General features: G+C 37.4%; 3 protein-coding genes across 3 annotated transcripts in view; all 3 read left to right on the plus strand.

Annotated features, from left to right (window-relative positions):
• LOC121367540 (universal stress protein PHOS32-like) overlaps positions 1-20,965 on the plus strand; it is a 77,650-nt gene that overhangs the window by 56,531 nt on the left and 154 nt on the right. The window lies entirely within an intron of this gene.
• Positions 3,346-7,872, plus strand: LOC121367541. The gene is made up of 5 exons (XM_041491773.1): positions 3,346-3,393; positions 4,868-5,012; positions 6,395-6,520; positions 6,896-6,999; positions 7,805-7,872. The coding sequence occupies exons 2-4, from the start codon at positions 4,868-4,870 to the stop codon at positions 6,958-6,960; spliced, it is 336 nt and encodes a 111-aa protein (XP_041347707.1). The 5' UTR covers positions 3,346-3,393; the 3' UTR covers positions 6,961-6,999; positions 7,805-7,872.
• LOC121367542 (universal stress protein Slr1101-like) lies at positions 11,447-20,958 on the plus strand. The gene is made up of 2 exons (XM_041491775.1): positions 11,447-11,811; positions 20,376-20,958. Exons 1-2 carry the CDS (start codon positions 11,740-11,742, stop codon positions 20,598-20,600), a joined length of 297 nt encoding a protein of 98 aa, XP_041347709.1. The 5' UTR covers positions 11,447-11,739; the 3' UTR covers positions 20,601-20,958.

Below are 20,965 nucleotides of genomic sequence, written 5' to 3' on the forward strand. Positions count from 1 at the left end.
CTTTACTAAGGAATATTATGCAAGTACTAGAATATTTATGGTTTTACATACTTGAGAATTATTCAATAACTTTTCTAATGAAATACAAATTAATACGTAATGACTATATGCAGTTGAACTTTCATTGGGGATATTGACAAACGTGAACGCCTACAATGTGAGATTTACAATTCGTAATGAAAATAATGTGCTCAGTTGTATCCTCTTCTGAACAGCTGTGGTTTTCCAGGAAGGGAGTGTTTTATTTAACGACGCACTCTTCGCATTTTATTTACGGTTATATGGCGTCGTACATATGGTTAAGGACCACACAGATATTGAGCGAGGAAACCAGCTGTCGCCACTTCATGGGCTGCTCTTTTTCATTAGCAGCAAGGGATCTTTTATACGCACCATCCCAAACACAGGATAGTACATACCAAGGCCTTTGCTACACCAGTTGTGGAGCACTGGCTGGAACGAGAAATAGCCCAATGGGCCCACCGACGGGAATCGATCTTAGATCGATCGCACATCAGGCGAGCGCTGTATCACTGAGCTATGTCCCGCCCTGGTTTTCCAAATATATCGAGTAAAACAAATTAAAGATCATATTTAAACAATGAACGAATGGATGTTTAACGACAACAGACACTGGGCTACTGGGTATTAAAGATCATATTTAAACAATGAACGAATGGATGTTTAACGACAACGGACACTGGGCTACTGGGTATTAAAGATCATATTTAAACAATGAACGAATGGATGTTTAACGACAACGGACACTGGGCTACTGGGTATTAAAGACCATATTTAAACAATGAACGAATGGATGTTTAACGACAACAGACACTGGGCTACTGGGTATTAAAGACCATATTTAAACGATGAACGAATGGATGTCAAACGACAACGGACACCGGGCTACTGGGTATTAAAGACCATATTTAAACGATGAACGAATGGATGTTTAACGACAACAGACACCGGGCTACTGGGTATTAAAGACCATATTTAAACAATGAACGAATGGATGTTTAACGACAACAGTCACCGGGCTACTGGGTATTAAAGACCATATTTAAACAATGAACGAATGGATGTTTAACGACAACAGACACCGGGCTACTGGGTATTAAAGACCATATTTAAACCATGAACGAATGGATGTCTAACGACAACAGTCACCGGGCTACTGGGTATTAGAGACCATATTTAAACGATGAACGAATGGATGTTTAACGACAACAGACACTGGGCTACTGGGTATTAAAGATCATATTTAAACAATGAACGAATGGATGTCTAACGACAACAGACACCGGGCTACTGGGTATTAAAGACCATATTTAAACAATGAACGAATGGATGTCTAACGACAACAGTCACCGGGCTACTGGGTATTAAAGACCATATTTAAACGATGAACGAATGGATGTTTAACGACAACAGACACCGGGCTACTGGGTATTAAAGACCATATTTAAACAATGAACGAATGGATGTTTAACGACAACAGACACCGGGCTACTGGGTATTAAAGACCATATTTAAACAATGAACGAATGGATGTTTAACGACAACAGTCACCGGGCTACTGGGTATTAAAGACCATATTTAAACAATGAACGAATGGATGTTTAACGACAACAGACACCGGGCTACTGGGTATTAAAGACCATATTTAAACCATGAACGAATGGATGTCTAACGACAACAGTCACCGGGCTACTGGGTATTAGAGACCATATTTAAACGATGAACGAATGGATGTTTAACGACAACAGACACTGGGCTACTGGGTATTAAAGATCATATTTAAACAATGAACGAATGGATGTTTAACGACAACAGACACCGGGCTACTGGGTATTAAAGACCATATTTAAACAATGAACGAATGGATGTCTAACGACAACAGTCACCGGGCTACTGGGTATTAAAGACCATATTTAAACAATGAACGAATGGATGTTTAACGACAACAGACACTGGGCTACTGGGTATTAAAGACCATATTTAAACAATGAACGAATGGATGTTTAACGACAACAGACACTGGGCTACTGGGTATTAAAGACCATATTTAAACAATGAACGAATGGATGTTTAACGACAACAGACACTGGGCTACTGGGTATTAAAGATCATATTTAAACAATGAACGAATGGATGTTTAACGACAACAGACACTGGGCTACTGGGTATTAAAGACCATATTTAAACAATGAACGAATGGATGTTTAACGACAACAGACACTGGGCTACTGGGTATTAAAGACCATATTTAAACAATGAACGAATGGATGTTTAACGACAACAGACACTGGGCTACTGGGTATTAAAGACCATATTTAAACAATGAACGAATGGATGTTTAACGACAACAGACACTGGGCTACTGGGTATTAAAGATCATATTTAAACAATGAACGAATGGATGTTTAACGACAACTGACACTGGGCTACTGGGTATTAAAGACCATATTTAAACAATGAACGAATGGATGTTTAACGACAACGGACACTGGGTTACTGGGTATTAAAGACCATATTTAAACAATGAACGAATGGATGTTTAACGACAACGGACACCGGGCTACTGGGTATTAAAGACCATATTTAAACAATGAACGAATGGATGTTTAACGACAACGGACACTGGGTTACTGGGTATTAAAGACCATATTTAAACAATGAACGAATGGATGTTTAACGACAACGGACACCGGGCTACTGGGTATTAAAGACCATATTTAAACAATGAACGAATGGATGTTTAACGACAACAGACACCGGGCTACTGGGTATTAAAGACCATATTTAAACAATGAACGAATGGATGTTTAACGACAACAGACACTGGGCTACTGGGTATTAGAGAAACGTATGTGATTCTTGGTTTGTTTTTCAAGTCTGTACACACTGAATATGGAGTTGTTGTGAGTACTGAAAGCATATAATAGTTGTATTGTTTTACTTTAAATTTGTTTGGGGTGGGGGTTAAATTATATAATGCATGAAAGGAATTTTACCAACGTCTTACACAAAATGATATCAGTATATGAATCGACCACTCGATGAATAAAATGACTTTTTTCTTTTCTTTTCTTTTCTTTTCTTTTTTGTAATTTTGTATTAAATCTGCAAATAGGTTGTATGCAATCACATTTATATATATTATATTATTATATATTAAACCACTCTGCATGAACATTACATTACTCATAAAAGTATATATAAACTAAATGAATATCGCTTATCAGAATAAACACCGAATAAATCATTGAACCAGTAATTAACTTTGTCACCTAGTCACCAGATGTCTGCCTGTGTTAGATCCGCTTTTTAGGCAGGTATAAAATACCGACTGGTTACCTTGATGCAACAAAGGCACGAGGATCAAACAAGGTAATTTATTCCTGCTAGTTCATGATGTTACGAAACTGTATTTTTGATGCATAGTTTAATGAGAAATAGTAGATATGCGTACATGTAAATCACCTTTCATTTTTCTATTAACCACCCCCACCCCCCCCCCCCCTCTCTCTCTCTCTCTCTCTCTCTCTCTCTCTCTCTCTCTCTCTCTCTCTCTCTCTCTCTCTCTCTCTCTCTCTCTCTCTCTCTCTCTCTCTCTCTTAAAAGGACATTTATGATTTTGCTGCATTGTAAGATGTTTCCGACTAATAATGTATTTCTACGATTAAACTTACATATTAAATATATTTTCTTGTTTAAAATATCAGTGTTTGTATATTCAATGTGTTTCTGGTCGTCTTAATATTTGTAAGAAGCCCAAACTGGATTTCGTCTTCAAATGATTTCGTACGTATGAAAAAAACAAAATGTTTTCGGAAATAAAATGAAATTTAACCTAGTACAAATATGAGAACAATCAGAATCACGTTTAATATACAGTCACTAATATGTTATGCAGAAAAATATATTTGATATGTAATTACAATCGTTAAAAGTCTCTCTTAGTCAATAACATCTTTAAAAATGTAGCAAACTCAGGGATGTCCCTTTAACAGAAATAATCATATGTTAGATACCAAACAATAGTAGTTTTAAATATTCTTTTTCTTTCTTTGTTTTTCTTATTGTATATTATTTTTACTTTCAACATACGGAGACGAATTTATGAATCCTATAGCTAGAGTAGTTTTAAGAAAAACAGGCTTCATAAATTCGGTTCACGGTGTTTAGAGTTTTAAAATTGTTCAGGTTAAAATATCAGTCTTCCAACACAGTGATCTTAATTATGCCAAAATAAAAGCATTAGTACTTCCATATGGATGTTTTCACTCTATTAGATGATCAAATAGTTGTTGTAAACAATCTTAATTATTCCTGATTTATTGTTGGGTTTTGTTTTTTTGTTTTTTTTTTTTTTGTGGGGTGGGTTTTTTAATATTTCTGTATACCAAACGGAACATTTATCAAAAATGCTAAGTGGTGTTGTGGTTAAGCCATCGGACATAACGCTGCCTGGTATCGACTCCCACCCATAGCGAGTTTTAAACGACTCAATACGACCACTACACCCTCTCCTCTCTCACTAACTAACAACTAACCCACTGTCATGGACAGACTGCCCAGGTAGCTGAGGTATGTGTGTCCAGGACAGCGTGATTGAACCTCAATTGGATATAAGCACCAAAAATGTTGCAATGAATGTTTTGTCAATACGAGTTTTTCCTCGATAGAATTTACTAGTCATGTGACGTGACACTGATTAGGCAAATCCCGAATCCATTATTCGCACTAAGGGCAATCAACCTATGATGTTCTACCACTGAAATAATATATACAATGTATATACACATCTTCATATATATATACTACTTGTTTATGAATGTTTGTTGTTTTGGTTTTTTGTCAGATGAGGCTCATACTGGTTGCTGTTCTGTTGGTGTTGGTTGTCCTACCTGATGCGGATGCCTGGTGGCTAAATCGTAAAATCAAGAACTGGGTCTCGGGTAAAAAGGAAAAAGTAAAAAATTGGTGGAAGAATTTTAAGCAAGGAGGTACGTTAATGTGTCCGTAACAATGTGATTGTGTGTGAATGTAAATGTACGTGTTTTACCGGTAAAGGGGCGGGACGTAGTCCAGTGGTAAAGTACTCGCATGAGGCGCAGTCGGTCTACGATCGATTCCCGTCGGTGGGTCCATTGGGCTATTTCCTGTTCCAGCCAGTGAACCACGACTGGTATATCAAAGGGAGTGGTATGGGCTATCCTGTCTGAGTGCATATAAAAAAAATCCCTTGATACTAATGTCACAATTTAGTGGGTTTCTTCTTTAAGACTATATGTCAGAATTACCAAATGATTGACATCAAATAGCCGATGTTAAATAAATCAATGTGCTCTAGTGGTGTCGTTAACCAAACGAAATTTTGACTGGTAAAAGTATGGTATCATACGAAGCTTTGTTAGACAGTTAAGCACTTTAAATGGTGGTCTTGGTGTTGAGATCACTTCGTAAAACGGGGGGCCTGGGACGTAATTAGCTGGGGGGGGGGGGGGGGGGGGGGGGGGGGGGGGGTAAGTATCTTCGGCAAATGTCGGCTATGATCGGGTATGGTCGGATGGGCTTTGGAAAAATATCTAAGATGGGATAATTTAACAATTTGCTTGTCTCAGCCAATGCCCTACGACTAATTAATCACAGACTGTGCTACGCCTTCCTGTCTAAGAGCTAATGCATAATAGTTATAAAAGACCCTTTGCTGTTTTTATTTATTTATTTTTATTTTTGTTTTGTATAGCGGAAGAGACTTGGAAAAATGTAGCGGGTTTCTTCTGACTACGTGTCCGAATTATTTAATGTTTGACACCTAGTAGACAATGAGTAATTAATCAATGTAGAGTCGTTAAATTAGACAGGGGCGCTCGCCTGATGAGCGGTCGGGCTAGGATCGATCTCCGTTGGTGGGCCCATTGGGCTATATCTCAGTCTAGCCAGTGCACCACGACTAGTATATCAAAGGCTGTTGTATGTGCTATCCTGTCTGTGGGATGGTGCATATAAAAGATCACTTTCTACTAATGAAAAAATGTAGCGGATTTTCTCTATAAGACTATATGTCAGAATTAACAAATGTTTGATATCCAATAGCCAATGATTAATACATCAATGTGTTCTAGTGGTGTTGTTAAACAAAACAAACTTTAACTTTAAATTTGACGGTTTGTGTATGTAATATTCTTATTTTCCTTACTCTCCTCCTGTCTTGAACGAAGGAAATGGCTCATGCCAGAACTTGCGCCCACGACATGCGTGCGCTACAACACCTTGCTCTGAAAGTGCAGGTTAAATTATTTCCAATCCAATCCAATGTGATTTGTCGTTAAAACAATGTTTAACTTTTAAACAAGACAAACTCCATACTGTTCTGTCGTTGCAGTGAAGTCCGGCCGAGACGTTGAAGAAGTTGATCTGGACCAGGACGGGATGTTGGATTTCGAGGAACTGGAACACGTCATGGGGACACGTGACGCGCAGGAATTCTTCTCTATGATGGACTTAGACGGTACGATTGAAGTGCAACTCAGGGCGTAGTGTGGTTTCGATCTGGAGGGGTGATGGGTCGAATTTCAATCGTGTAACCATTTTGTCTGCATTTCTCCTGAACCCCTATAGAGAATAGCCTAATATTGCACTGTAAAGATTGTTTTTGACTCAGCGGAGACGGGTGGGGTAGGTTGTCGCCCGAACGCCCAAAACCCCTGGGAATCCATCTTGTACAGTGATATGACTTCCGTTTGTTTTAATAATTTATTATAATATATAAGTTTAATTCTACTCAATTCAATTCTGTTCTGTTCTGTTCTGTTCTGTTCTGTTCTGTTCTGTCTGTTCAATTCTATTCTATTCTATTCTATTCTATTTATTGTTGTTGTTTCAGACGATGATGATATGACTCTGGAAGAATTCACTAGAAGCATTCACGATGACGATTTTGAAATTTAGATTAAAAGCTCGTTAACTTGGCAGGAGCAGATTTGCGTTGTTCGTAACTTGTTTATATATACATGTATTTAACTCTCTATGTAGTACAACAAAACAATATACAGATCCATTATGCATATTTTTAAATCTATATGTACTGCAAAAAACAACATACTGATTCATTATTTGTGTTTTTGAATCACAATAATGTACTACAATAAAACAATATACAAATTTATGTTTTATTATTTATAGTTCTGACTCTATATGTACTGCAATAAAACAACATACTGATTCATTATTTGTGTTTTTTAATCACAATAATGTACTACAATAAAACAATATACAAATTTATGTTTTATTATTTATAGTTCTGACTCTATATGTACTACAATAAAACTATACATTCATTATTCATTATTTAAATTTCTGGATTATATGTACAGCAATAAAACAACAAACCATCATTATTTGTATTTCTGAATGTTTATGTACTACAATAAAACAATTTGCAAGTTCGTTATTTATATTTCTGACTCTATATGTACTACAGTAAAACAATATACAAAAATACATTATTTATATTTCTTGAATATATGTACCAAAATAGAACAATTTACAGATTCATTATTTATATTTCTGAATCTATACGTTTTAACGTACTATGTGCAGAGATACGTATTCAATATGATAATGGTAAATGCATTTAGTCAGCGTATGTTAGTTTCTGTTACATACTTTTAAATTTTCATATTGTTTTGGCGTATTACTTTTGCATTTTATCGTAATGTTTTTCTCATATAAACTACCTTCCTTCTGTGGCCTAAGATGCGTTAATGCTTATTGGTGTGTATTTCTTTTTCAGAAATAATTCATCAGTTGCAGTCAGAACGTGGTCTTCTTTGAAATAATAAAGTAAAGTTCTTGTTACAATCTGTGTGTTTTATTTTTGCATAATGTTTAACTAATATTAAAGGTATGTACACATTTTAAATACTGACAAATAATGTATTTGTTGAGTTGTGTTTTTGGTGCTGTTTTAACAAATTATTGATAAGAGTAAAGAGAATTCAGTCCTAGGCTTGGGTTGCCTGGGGTAAAATCACCCTCCCATTTTCTGCTCTGAAAACTATTAAGCAGGCCCGTAGCCAGAAATAATTCTTCCAGTATGGAGCATGGTTTATGGAAACTAACTATATAATACATTGTTGTTGAGAGTGGTTTCCCTTGTAGGTATCTCACCACTATTGATTATACATTGGTGACAGTACAAATATAAAGCCAAGCACTGACTAAATTATTAACAGTAGGTGCTATATACTACCTGACATGAAGAGAACAGCCTCTGTGACAGGATTTAAGCAAATAAAATTGATACTTCGCCACCTGCAATTTCAATTATCTACTCTCCTAAGCACATGGGTTAATGGAGGGGAGGCTACTCTCGTTAAATATATGTACCACAGGCATAGCAAACAATGCTCTTGCCTGTAGCTAAGCAGATATGCATCTGTCAGTTTGATATGCCAAAATCAAGAGGCAATGTTACCCCAAGTCTGTTCAGACACCAACATAATAAAATAAAGAAAAGAGGTACTCTTTTTCATGGAACTAAATTCGTGGCCTACACGTCGCTCATTGGCTGAAATAGCGGTGCGATCCCTGTACTACTCGCAAATTAACATTTTTGTTATATATAGATATAAGAAAAATCAAGTATTCTTAGTAAAACAAAGTTCGATCTAATTAAAGGGACATTCCTGAGTTTGCTGTAAGTTTTAAGATGTAATCGACTAACAGAGACTTTTTAACGATTGTAATGACATATCAAATATACTTCTCTGCATAAAATTTCAGTGGCTGTATATTAAACGTGTCTCTGATCGTTCTAATATTTGTACTAGGTTAATTTTCATTTTATTCTCATAAAATATAATTTTTTCGTACGTACGAAATTATTTGAAGACAAGATCCAGTTTGGGCTTCTTACAAATATTGAGGCGACCAGAAACACATTGAATATACAGACACTGATATTCTAAACAAGAAAATATATTTAATATGTAAGTTTAATCGTAGAAATATTTTATTAGTCGCAAACATCTTACAATGCAGCAAACTCGGGAATGTCCCTTTAAAGATGAGAACATCTAGATCATATAAATCAAATGCTCAAATTAAATCGTACCTATTTCATTGCATATTACATCCAAATAGAACTTATTAAACAATGAGTCTCGACAACTACAAAATGACATAAAGACTGGGTAACTGGGTGGTTATTATTGCAGTCCGCAATGCATTGCATGTGAGAAATGCACTGTTCAACGCTCTATATAACATGCATTTTCAAAGTTATTTTGATATATTTTTTATGTATGTATGATAAATAACTACAAATTAATCGATAACAAAATTTAATATAATTTAGCGAATTTACTCTCTGAATTGTAATGTTTTGCTACTTAGCGTAAACAGTGGTTTCCTCAAAATTGACCTGTGACGTGTTAACATATCGGTCATTCTTATTGGATTTTGCAATAAAATAAATATATAAAATAGTAGTACATGCCTGTAGGAACGATATCAGGAGTGAGGGGTACAAACCAGATTTTTATATTTATTTATATACACGTACATTTTCTTCTTCAAGTGGGGTGCCTCGACTGGGATCCGAACCCAGTACCTACCAGCCTGTAGACCGATGGCCTAACCACGACGTCACCGAGGCCGGTCTCTAGTGCAGTACCATACACTCCGGGAATCTCACTTTTTTTCTCTTTTTTTTTTACTCCAGAAAATAGCATACACATCTCTGGGTTTAATTTGTATGTGTTTGATTTGTTTATAAAAAGTAGTGTCTCCCCCTAGGATTTTGATCAGGGTACGTCCCTGTCCAAGTAGTGTCTCCCCCTAGGATTTTGATCAGGGTACGTCCCTGTCCAAGTGGTGTCTCCCCCTAGGATTTTGATCAGGGTACGTCCCTGTCCAAGTGGTGTCGTTAATCAAAACAAGCTTTGGAACCAAAAGCCTCGATCCAGTGTGTCAGAAGGTGACCATGTTATTTGCCGTCAGTTCGACACCACCGACATTCAGTCACACATTATAACATTACTACTCTAGTAGTTAATTAACTGTCGTCTTCAATTCTATGTACTCATCAGTATAGTTTACATAATCGAAGTTTTCAATTCCATGTACCCATCAGTATAGTTTACATAATCGAAGTCGTCAATTCCATGTACCCATCAGTATAGTTTACATAATCGAAGTCTTCAATTCCATGTACCCATCAGTATAGTTTACATAATCGAAGTCGTCTTCAATTCCATGTACCCATCAGTATAGTTTACATAATCGAAGTCTTCAATTCCATGTACCCATCAGTATAGTTTACATAATCGAAGTCTTCAATTCCATGTACCCATCAGTATAGTTTACATAATCGAAGTCTTCAATTCCATGTACCCATCAGTATAGTTTACATAATCGAAGTCTTCAATTCCATGTACCCATCAGTATAGTTTACATAATCGAAGTCTTCAATTCCATGTACCCATCAATATAGTTTACATAATTGAAGTTGCGTAATAATTTGCGTAATAATTAGGATAATTGGGATGAGTGTTTTGTATGAGTTTTAAATTACAATTGTTTGTCTACCATTAGTGTGCCCCTCCTACCCCATTACACACTTTTCCCCTCCACCTTTAATATTTGCCTTTTGCCCAGTAACACGACTCATAGGCAGTGTGGGCGCCCCATGTAAGTGTCCCCCTCAAAAAAAAAAAATAATAATAATTTAAAAAAAAAATAAAAAATAATAATAATAATAATATAAAAATAAAAAAAAATAATAATAATAATAATAATAATATTATTATTATTATAATATTATTATATTATTATTATTATTATTATTATTATTATTATTATATAAAATAAAATAAAATAAAAGTAAAATAAAATAAAAAATAAAATGAAATTAAATTAAAAAATAAAATAAAATAAAATAAAATAAAATAAAATAAATACTTCAGTGCTGCCTACGGCATATATTTTTTCGGAAAAGTGAGCCCAAAGCGGGCGTGCTTGAACTTTTAATATGCCGGTAATACGTGTATAAGGAACAGGCTCGATTAGTGACGCAGTACATCTAAAACTTATTGCGTTTATTAGTGACTCAGTCAATCTAGACTATTTGGGTTTATGGATATGCGGTATTATCCTCATACCGATATAATATTAATATTATGGACATGGGGATCTTTTTCCCCCTGGAACTCTCTAGGGTATACTGATTCAGAAGAATCAAGAATTAATTTTCCTTTATTTTTGGCAAAAATATATTCATTTTTAAAATTATACAACCAGACTAATTATTATGATTCAAAGGGAAAATAATCATATTGGTTTTGTTTGTTTGTTTGTTGTTGTTGTTTGTTGTTGTTGTTTGTTGTTTGTTGTTGTTGTTGTTGTTGTTGTTGTTTGTTTGTTTGTTTGTTCTTTGGGGGTTTAATATATTTTCCGGGACAGCATGACTCTACCCCCACAAAAAATTTGATAATTGACCCGTAACGTTTTGAGACTAATATAGTTTGGGGGTTTTGTAGTTGTTTTGTAGGTTTTTGCGGGATGTTGCATATAAAAGATCCCTTGGCTTCCTCTCTCTAAGACTATAAGTCAAAATTAACATATGTTTGACATCCAATAGCTCCAATCAATGTGCTCTAGCGGTGTCGTTAAACAAAATAATGTTATTTGGGGTTTTTGTTGACAGCCGCTGCCAAGATTGAGGAGATGATCGACGAGGCTAATGCGAAGTCAGATCACCTGAAGAGAAAATTCCTACAAAAGATCAACGAAAACAACGTGAGTGACCGCAAAATTACTTAAATATAGCAACCGATAAAATCGTAATGTTGTCTTGTCGCAATCGGCTATTCTACCGGCCTCGGTGGCGTCGTGGTTAGGCCATCGGTCTACAGACTGGTATGTACTGGGTTCGGATCCCTGTCGAGGCATGAGATTTTTAATCCAGATACCGACTCCAAACCCTGAGTGAGTGCTCCGCAAGGCTTATTGGGTAGGTGTAAACCACTTGCACCGACCAGTGATCCATATCTGGTTCAACAAAGGCCATGGTTTGTGCTATCCTGCCTGTAGGAAGCGCTAATAAAAGATCCCTTGCTGCCTGTCGTAAAAGAGTAGCCTATGTGGCGACAGCGGGTTTCCTCTAAAAAAAACAGTGTCAGAATGATCATATGTTTGACGTCCAATAGTCGATGTTAAGATAAAAAAATGAATGTGCTCTAGTGGCGTCGTTAAATAAAACAAACTTTACTTTTTACAATCGGCTATTCTCGTACGAGACACTCGTCTTGTGTGGCCTTCGGCAGTAGAGAGTGTTGGATGTGCACTTCTGAACACTTGTTGATTATATCAATAACATTCTATGTTTAGTGTCAGAATTGTGGGTCTAATCTGAATATTGAGCTGATCTCCGAATTTCGACCTTTAACGGGGCGTCACGTTCAGATAGAGTTTTTAGCCTCCCTAGACCCTTCACATTTACATATAATATGCACTAGATGATGGATCTGTAGAATTTGATAAACTTTCTCTGTTTAGTTCCAGAATTGTGTGCCTGTAAACGAGTGTGGTGTAGCTATACTGTGTACCATATAGTTTGACGGGGCGTTAGCGTGAAAGTTGGCCCTGGGTCACCCAGTATTTGTTATATATAGGTGGGATGTGCACTACTGAACACTTGTTTATTACATAATAATCATTCTGTTGTTAGTTTCAGATGTGTGCGTGTGTTGTTGATTATTTTGCTATATAATCACTTTGTTTTGTAGAGTTCGGCGAGACTTATCTCTATGTTTTATTTCCGAGCTACACCAGATTATTTTTTATCTCTAAGCCACCCTCCATTCATCATATTAACACAGGACATACACTTAAATGTGTATCGTAGATTTTGAAGAATGTTGTATAATTCAAATAAAAAATGAATGTTGAATGTTGTTCTGTCAGAGCAATATTCAATATTGAATGTTGAACGTTGAATATCGAACCAACTTCAGCTTCCTTTAATATTTGTTTTATTATATTCTCATGACGCCTCATTCTTCACTTTCTCTTAGATCTTATTTAAAAGCTGTCTCTTTGTTTTAATAAAATAACATGACGGGGCGAGATTACATGCAAGATATATACTGCGCGAAGAAATGTTGAAAATATAATTCTTAAGTTGCCTTACTGCAATGATGACACCAATATTTTTACTGGTTTTGTGTTAGGGCCGTACATATGGAACCGTTGCTACTGGTAACCACGGAACCGACTTTTGATGCTTCCGTCTTCCACGTTCTGTATTAGGGCCGTACATATGGAACCGTTGCTACTGATAACCATGTGTCACGGGGATCCTATAATACCCGTAACTGAATAAAACTCGATTATCCAAATATCTCTCCTAACTGTATATCTATTAGATCTCTCTGTATCGGGCAGTCCAATACCCGAGTGGCTCGTCTCTAGGTATATCAGAGATAAGATCTTATATAAAGTATATATAATATAGCACGTTAGTTCACTAGAAAACACAACAAAACACAATACACTTTGGAATCTATATTAACCTTAAGCTGACAAATATATTTGCCGCAGTTAATTAGTTAACAACAACAATAATAATAACAACCCAGAACTAATCACTTAATTAGTTAATCACTAGGTGTCTAGTTTACACAATATTCTAATCACTTCACCGTGATACAACACACACACGTGTGATAATTGAGAAACGCTGCCAGGGGAACTTAATTAATAAAGGAATTACAACTCTATTCCTAACTGGTTAATTTTTAATTAACCTGTAACTACTCATTCAGTAACCTTGTAATACAGAATTAATACTGGTACCTATCACAATAAAGACAATAACCTACGGTTTACCTAGGTCCTCTAGGATGACTGGCTAAGCTTTAATAATTTTAGAACAGTGAAGCCTACAATTTACTTCGTCAGTTTACCGGAAACACTGTCTAAATAATATGGGTATAATACAGTATTAAAATATTTAAAGTCACATCAATCACATCAAGGTTATACAACAGAGCAGAAAAATATATATTTCCAAGTCCAAACGGACTAACGTTCCCTGGGAGCCTTCCTTTTGTTTCTCCCCGATAAATCTAAATCCTAGCTATTTATTACAAAAATCGAATATCGCCTGGGGGTACAAGGCGGTACCGAATACCTACAAGTGATATTTCCACAGCGTAAAACAGAACTCGCGGAGGTATTACGTAACAAGGTGCCCACCTCGTCTAAGTGCATATTGGGACTGCACACGACCCTCTAAAACAATTAACATCGCCACAGGCGAAAAACAAATAAGAGCATGTTCCGTCACACACACCCACCTCAAAAAGGATATTTCCTCTACTCTAGGAATAGGGAAATATACTACATTAAAACAAAATGTGCGTTAACCGACGCATCCGGGCATTTATAACACATAGTAATAAGGTGACTACCAGTAATCACACTGAGTCTCTGAGTACCTGGTATACAATAAAATATATAAAAAAAAAACAGAAATCAAGAACGTCACCACATTATCCCAACGTTCAACTTCGGGACAGGGCATCAGCGATTACATTGGAAGTGCCCTTGATGTGTTCAATGGTAATTGGGAATTCCTGGTTGGTGGCTTTCATTCGGTGAATGAAAGTAAGCGGATTATGATCAGTAAAGACCACCACTTGATGCAATGCCGATTTCACGTAGATCTGAAAATGCTTCAGAGCTTGTACCATGGCCAAAGCTTCCTTCTCTATAGTGGAATAGTTCACCTGGTGTTTGTCAAACTTTTTCGAGAAAAAACTTACAGGATGGTCCAGTCCATTTTCGTCTTCCTGGAACAGCACAGCTCCAGCTCCCACGTCATTGGCATCCACAGCCAGCTTGAAAGGCATTCGGTAGTCTGGTGCTGCCATCACGGGAGACGAGGAGAGCATCTGCTTGAGACGGTTGAATGACTTCTCGCATTCATCTGACCAATGGAACTTCGTTTCCTTCTTTATCAGTGTCGCACGTTTTCCAGGTTTTCTCCGATAGGCATGCTGTCGACTCGGTGTAGCTTTGGGTTCCAAGCGCACATCCTGGCTTAATGTATTGGTAACCGTTTGAAAGTCCTGACAAATGGAAACATTGTCTTGAATCAACGTAGTCAACTTTGCTCGCTGGGGGCTGTCAAGGTGCAAGTCCGGACTCAAGTCTGCTAGAATCTGGCTGTTGGTTAATTTGATCTCTGCAGTCTTGACGTCATCACAGGAAATTGAGTGACTCTCAATTTGGACAGGTAACTCTGGAACTATCGGCAGTCTGTCAAAATAACCTTTTAGCAAATTGATGTGACAATACCTACTTTTCCTAATCCTATCAGGAGTGTTTATCACATACCCTGTCTCATTAACTCGTTTGTGCACAACATAGGGACCGAAATACCAGTTCTGTAATGAACCCCGTTTAATGGGAAGGTACAGCAGCACCTTATCCCCTGGTTTAAATTCCCGACTCCTAGCCTTCCTATCAAACACTGATTTTATTTTGCTCTGAGCATAGCTCAGATGCTTCCTAGCTAGTTCGGTCGCCGGCAACCTCCTATCTCTAACTCTCTTATTCATTAATACTCTCTCAGTTAACAATGTAGTGCGAGCTGCCAACAAATTTGGATCAGCCCCCTGCTCTAGGATTAACTCTTGTCTATTACAAGGTAAGTCCCCTCTATCAAACACAACTGGTTCATTTACCCTCTGCGGGACGTCAACAGGTTCCACCACCTTTAGTTCCTCAGTTGACTTATCTACCATTTTACTGATAACCTCATCCACTCCAACTTCATGGCTCACACACGTATCAGACAAATCACAATTTTCCTCTGGGTCTCGTGCTACCTTTCTGGCCATAGCCCTAGTCATTACACACGCAGGATAACTAATCTCATCAACCTCACACTCTTTTATGGGTAAAGGGCTGTCTTCAATTAACAATTTGTCACCTTGGGGCTGGCAACACTGACTAGTCAAATCGTTACCCAACAAAACTCCTATGTTTTCAACAGGCAAGTCCTTCACAACACCCATAACGACTGGTCCCGCCACAAACTTCGAACACAAGAAAACGTTATGTAACCGGACAACCATATTTTCTTCAGTAACCGAGGTTAAGGCCAAACTACGTCCTGTATCTGAATTTTCAATACCAGCTAAACACTTTGACGTTATAACCGACAGGTTACACCCTGTATCTCGATAGATTGATATTGCCTTAGGACACAACTCTTGTTTCACATCACAAACCATACCAGTGGACACATACGGGTTTACTTTCTCTGCAATGGGACTAACCATTAACTCTCTCGCTAACGGAGCTGATCTCACTAAACCGACCACTTGCACTTTATCGCGTTTCCTTTTAAAACAGTCCCCGACAAGATGGTTATCCTTTTTACAGTAACTGCAATGTGGACGAAAAGTTCGTGCATTGGCTGATAATGCAGGTTTATCCTTACTTTGCCCACCAGGTGCATTCCTTGCCTGACTAGCTGACCAACTAGAAGACTCTCCCCGATAGTTACTTTCCCGGGGAAAAACCTGTCTGAAATTTCTTCTTATCACCCTGTTGTAAAGAGCTACACTGTACTGCCTGAGCTTTGTGTATTAACACGTAATCATCTGCCACTATGCCTGCCTTCTCTATCTTTTTGACATCACGATCCTCTAAATGAATACGTAAGCTAACTGGTAATCCATTTTTAATGTCCTGTAAGATCAACAACTCCCGTAACTCGGTATATGACTCTACCTGATGAGACACCACCCATTTATCAAACATCCCTGCCTTCTTAGCCACAAACTCACTATAAGACTGACCCTGCGTTTTTCTCAACTCGCTATACCGTAACCGATAATCCTCAGGTCGTAATTCATAAGCCCTCAACACTGCAGCCTTAACTAGGTCGTACTGACTTGCTCGCTCATCACTCATTGAATTATAAGCCACGCTAGCCTTTCCTTTAAACTTAGACACGGCTAACAATGTCCACTTAGACTGCGGCCAATTTAGCTGCTTAGCGGCCCGTTCAAAAAGTTGGAAGAACATATCTACCTCCTGGTCGTCAAATACAGGCACTGATCTATAAGCCTCCGACATGTTAAACCCATTTCATGCCTCCCGTCTAACTTCTTCAGTATTCAACTTTAACTCATGTTCCACTTTTAATTTTGCTAACTGGAATTCTCTATCCCTATCTCTCTCTTCTCTCTCTCTCTCTCTCTCTCTCTCTCTCTCTCTCTCTCTCTCTCTCTCTCTCTCTCTCTCTCTCTCTCTCTCTCTCTCTCCCTTCTCTATCTCTCTCTCTCTCTACTCTATCTCTATCTTCTTTTTCTCTATCCCTCTCTCTCTATCTCTCTCTCTATCTCTCTCACTTCTCTATCTCTATCTTCCTTTTCTCTATCCCTCTTCCCTTTCTCTTTTTATTATTTTTCTCTATCCCTCTCTTCTCTCTCTCTCTCTCTCTCTCTCTCTCTCTCTCTCTCTCTCTCTCTCTCTCTCTCTCTCTCTCTCTCTCTCTATCTAATGCACGTTCTTCTTTTTCGTACTCAAGTTTTTTAAAAGCTAATTGTTGTTCCACACTTAACTCATTTATGTCTATCTCTGGAACAATCTCACTGTCTTCCATAACAGGCCTATCACCAAAAACTTCCTGGATAATAATTGTCTTTATATCACCTAAGGTTTTAGCTGATGTTAAATCAATTTCCCGCTCACTTGCGATTTCACCTAACTCGGCCTTACGTGCTCGCTTAATCTCCAATACACTGAGTGTATGCCTATCCAGCAAATTCTTATCCATGTTTAGGTATGACGCACTTATTATTAATTAATTTTCTAGTGAACAACGTTGCTACTTCTGGTTAATTTGTAAAAATAATTTATAAAGCCCCCATTTACAAACAATACTTTTTAAAGATGCATGTTCCGTTTCAGATCCCGGACGAGCGCCCCAATTTTTACTCCTATCACGGGGATCCTATAATACCCGTAACTGAATAAAACTCGATTATCCAAATATCTCTCCTAACTGTATATCTATTAGATCGCTCTGCATCGGGCAGTCCAATACCCGAGTGGCTCGTCTCTAGGTATATCAGAGATAAGATCTTATATAAACTATATATAATATAGCACGTTAGTTCACTAGAAAACACAACAAAACACAATACACTTTGGAATTTGTATTAACCTTAAGCTGACAAATATATTTGCCGCAGTTAATTAGTTAATAACAACAATAATAATAACAACCCAGAACTAAGCACTTAATTAGTTAATCACTAGGTGTCTAGTTTACACAATATTCTAATCACTTCACCGTGATACAACACACACACGTGTGATAATTGAGAAACGCTGCCAGGGGAACTTAATTAATAAAGGAATTACAACTCTATTCCTAACTGGTTAATTTTTAATTAACCTGTAACTACTCATTCAGTAACCTTGTAATACAGAATTAATACTGGTACCTATCACAATAAAGACAATAACCTACGGTTTACCTAGGTCCTCTAGGATGACTGGCTAAGCTTTAATAAGTTTAGAACAGTGAAGCCTACAATTTACTTCGTCAGTTTACCGGAAACACTGTCTAAATAATATGGGTATAATACAGTATTAAAATATTTAAAGTCACATCAATCACATCAAGGTTATACAACAGAGCAGAAAAATATATATTTCCAAGTCCAAACGGACTAACGTTCCCTGGGAGCCTTCCTTTTGTTTCTCCTCGATAAATCTAAATCCTAGCTATTTATTACAAAAATCGAATATCGCCTGGGGTACAAGGCGGTACCGAATACCTACAAGTGATATTTCCACAGCGTAAAACAGAACTCGCGGAGGTATTACGTAACAAGGTGCCCACCTCGTCTAAAGTGCATATTGGGACTGCACACGACCTCTAAAACATTAACATCGCCACAGGCGAAAAACAAATAAGAGCACGTCCCGTCACACACACTAAAATTCCGTATACTCTAGGAATAGGGAAATATACTACATTAAAACAAAATGTGCGTTAAGACGTAATCGCATTTATAACATAGAAATAAGGTGACTACAGTAATAACAAATACCTACAAGTGCCACAGCGACCTTGTCTATTTTTCATTAGACTGGTGACATATTCGGACATCGCTAAAATTTCCCCGTCGTAAAACCGCGGAGGTAACAAGGTGCCCACTCGTCTAACATATTGGGACCACACGGCCCTCTAAAACAATTAAGAACATCGCAAAGGCGAACAAATAAAGAGCATGTTTCCGTGCACACCATGGAACCGACTTTTGATGCTTCCGTCTTCCACGTTCTGCGCAGCACTGCGCCGAAACAGCGCACCTGAAAAATGGTTCCTGAATACGACTGCATCGTACAAGAATAGCCGATTTCATAGCAACCAAAGAAATGTTGATGTCGTCTTGTCACCCTGCTATTCTCGTTAGAGACACTCGAATCGTGTGTCGTCACCTTTAGAGCAATCTAATTAAAATTAGCTCCACTATTACATGTGGATCTAACAGCAGCCAGTTGGAGCTCATGTCCACCAATCAAAATCTTACTTGCAGAATCATGCCAGTGATTTAAAAATAATTTGAAAACATTCCGAATTACCCTGAGGGTATAAGACATGTTTCGTGTGAATTACGAATGCCTTAAAGCATGTTTTATTTTATAAAATAAATAATTTGTAATGTAAAACTGAAGACTGATTTAGTTTTTAGTTTTTGGGGTTTTTTTTATAAATAAATAAATAAATAATTTTTATTGTAAAATTGAAGACTGATAACCCATCCCGTACGTATTGGTATGGTTCGCTGTACTGCGGCCACTAAAATAGACTCGCCCGATAGTTTTAGAATGTGTATGCTCCCAAATAACGTTATAAAATACGAAGTGTGATTGGTCAATATTTAAATTATTATTTACAGACGAAATGTTACCTGGACATTGGAGACTACGCAGTGCTGTTAGCAATCCGATTAAAATTAGTTCTACTGGTCTAAATAAGGCATTCGTAATTCACATGAAACATATCGTATACCTCAGCATAATTCGGAATATTTTCAAATTATTTTCAAATCACTGGCATGATTCTGCAAGTAAGGTTTTGATTGGTGGACATGAGCTCCAACTGGCTGCTGTTAGGTCCACATGTAATAGTGGAGCTAATTTTAATTAGATTGCCTTTAGAGTAACAGACACCTAAAAGCTGTAGTTTAAAGGGTGTTGAGGCGTCGTCAACCAACCAACCACTCCTTTCGTGTCACAATGTAGGTCCTATTATTTCTCGTTTCTAGGTGACAGGAGAGTTCGTTGCGCTGGACGAAACCAAGGTGGGTCGAGCAGTCTGTGAATTCGACAACAAAGTGAACGCCAATTACATCGTGACTGGAACTCGAGGACTGGGTAAAGTCCGGAGAACGCTCATCGGCAGCGTCAGCGACTACATCATCCACCACTCCCACTCGCCTGTGGTGGTGTGCCGACCACCTGTACACCATGACGATAAACATCATCACTGACCATGGCCTTGACATCAGTCATCCATATCGCCGCCACTGACCTCTGGTGGCTAATTTTCTTATTTGTATAATCGGACTTTGTACAATGTTGAATGTTTCTATGGCTACCAGCTCTTCTAATGTGTTTGTGTATTTTTTCGAAATAACTAATTCCATAAAATGTACAAAAGCTAAATTAAGGATTTTCAGACAAACAAAAAACGATAGAATTTTGAAAATCTTTACAGAAATTTAAAGTTTATTCAGGGCCCTATCGTTCCAGAATAAAATACGAAAAAGGCCCTTTTAATTGAGTAAAGTGTATCCTTTTTGGTTCAAATCGAAAAAGACCCTATGTAAAGCCCAAAACACACAGCAAGTCTGGT

Source organism: Gigantopelta aegis, chromosome 3 (genome assembly GCF_016097555.1).
Source record: "Gigantopelta aegis isolate Gae_Host chromosome 3, Gae_host_genome, whole genome shotgun sequence".
In the NCBI taxonomy this organism is placed as follows: domain Eukaryota; kingdom Metazoa; phylum Mollusca; class Gastropoda; order Neomphalida; family Peltospiridae; genus Gigantopelta; species Gigantopelta aegis.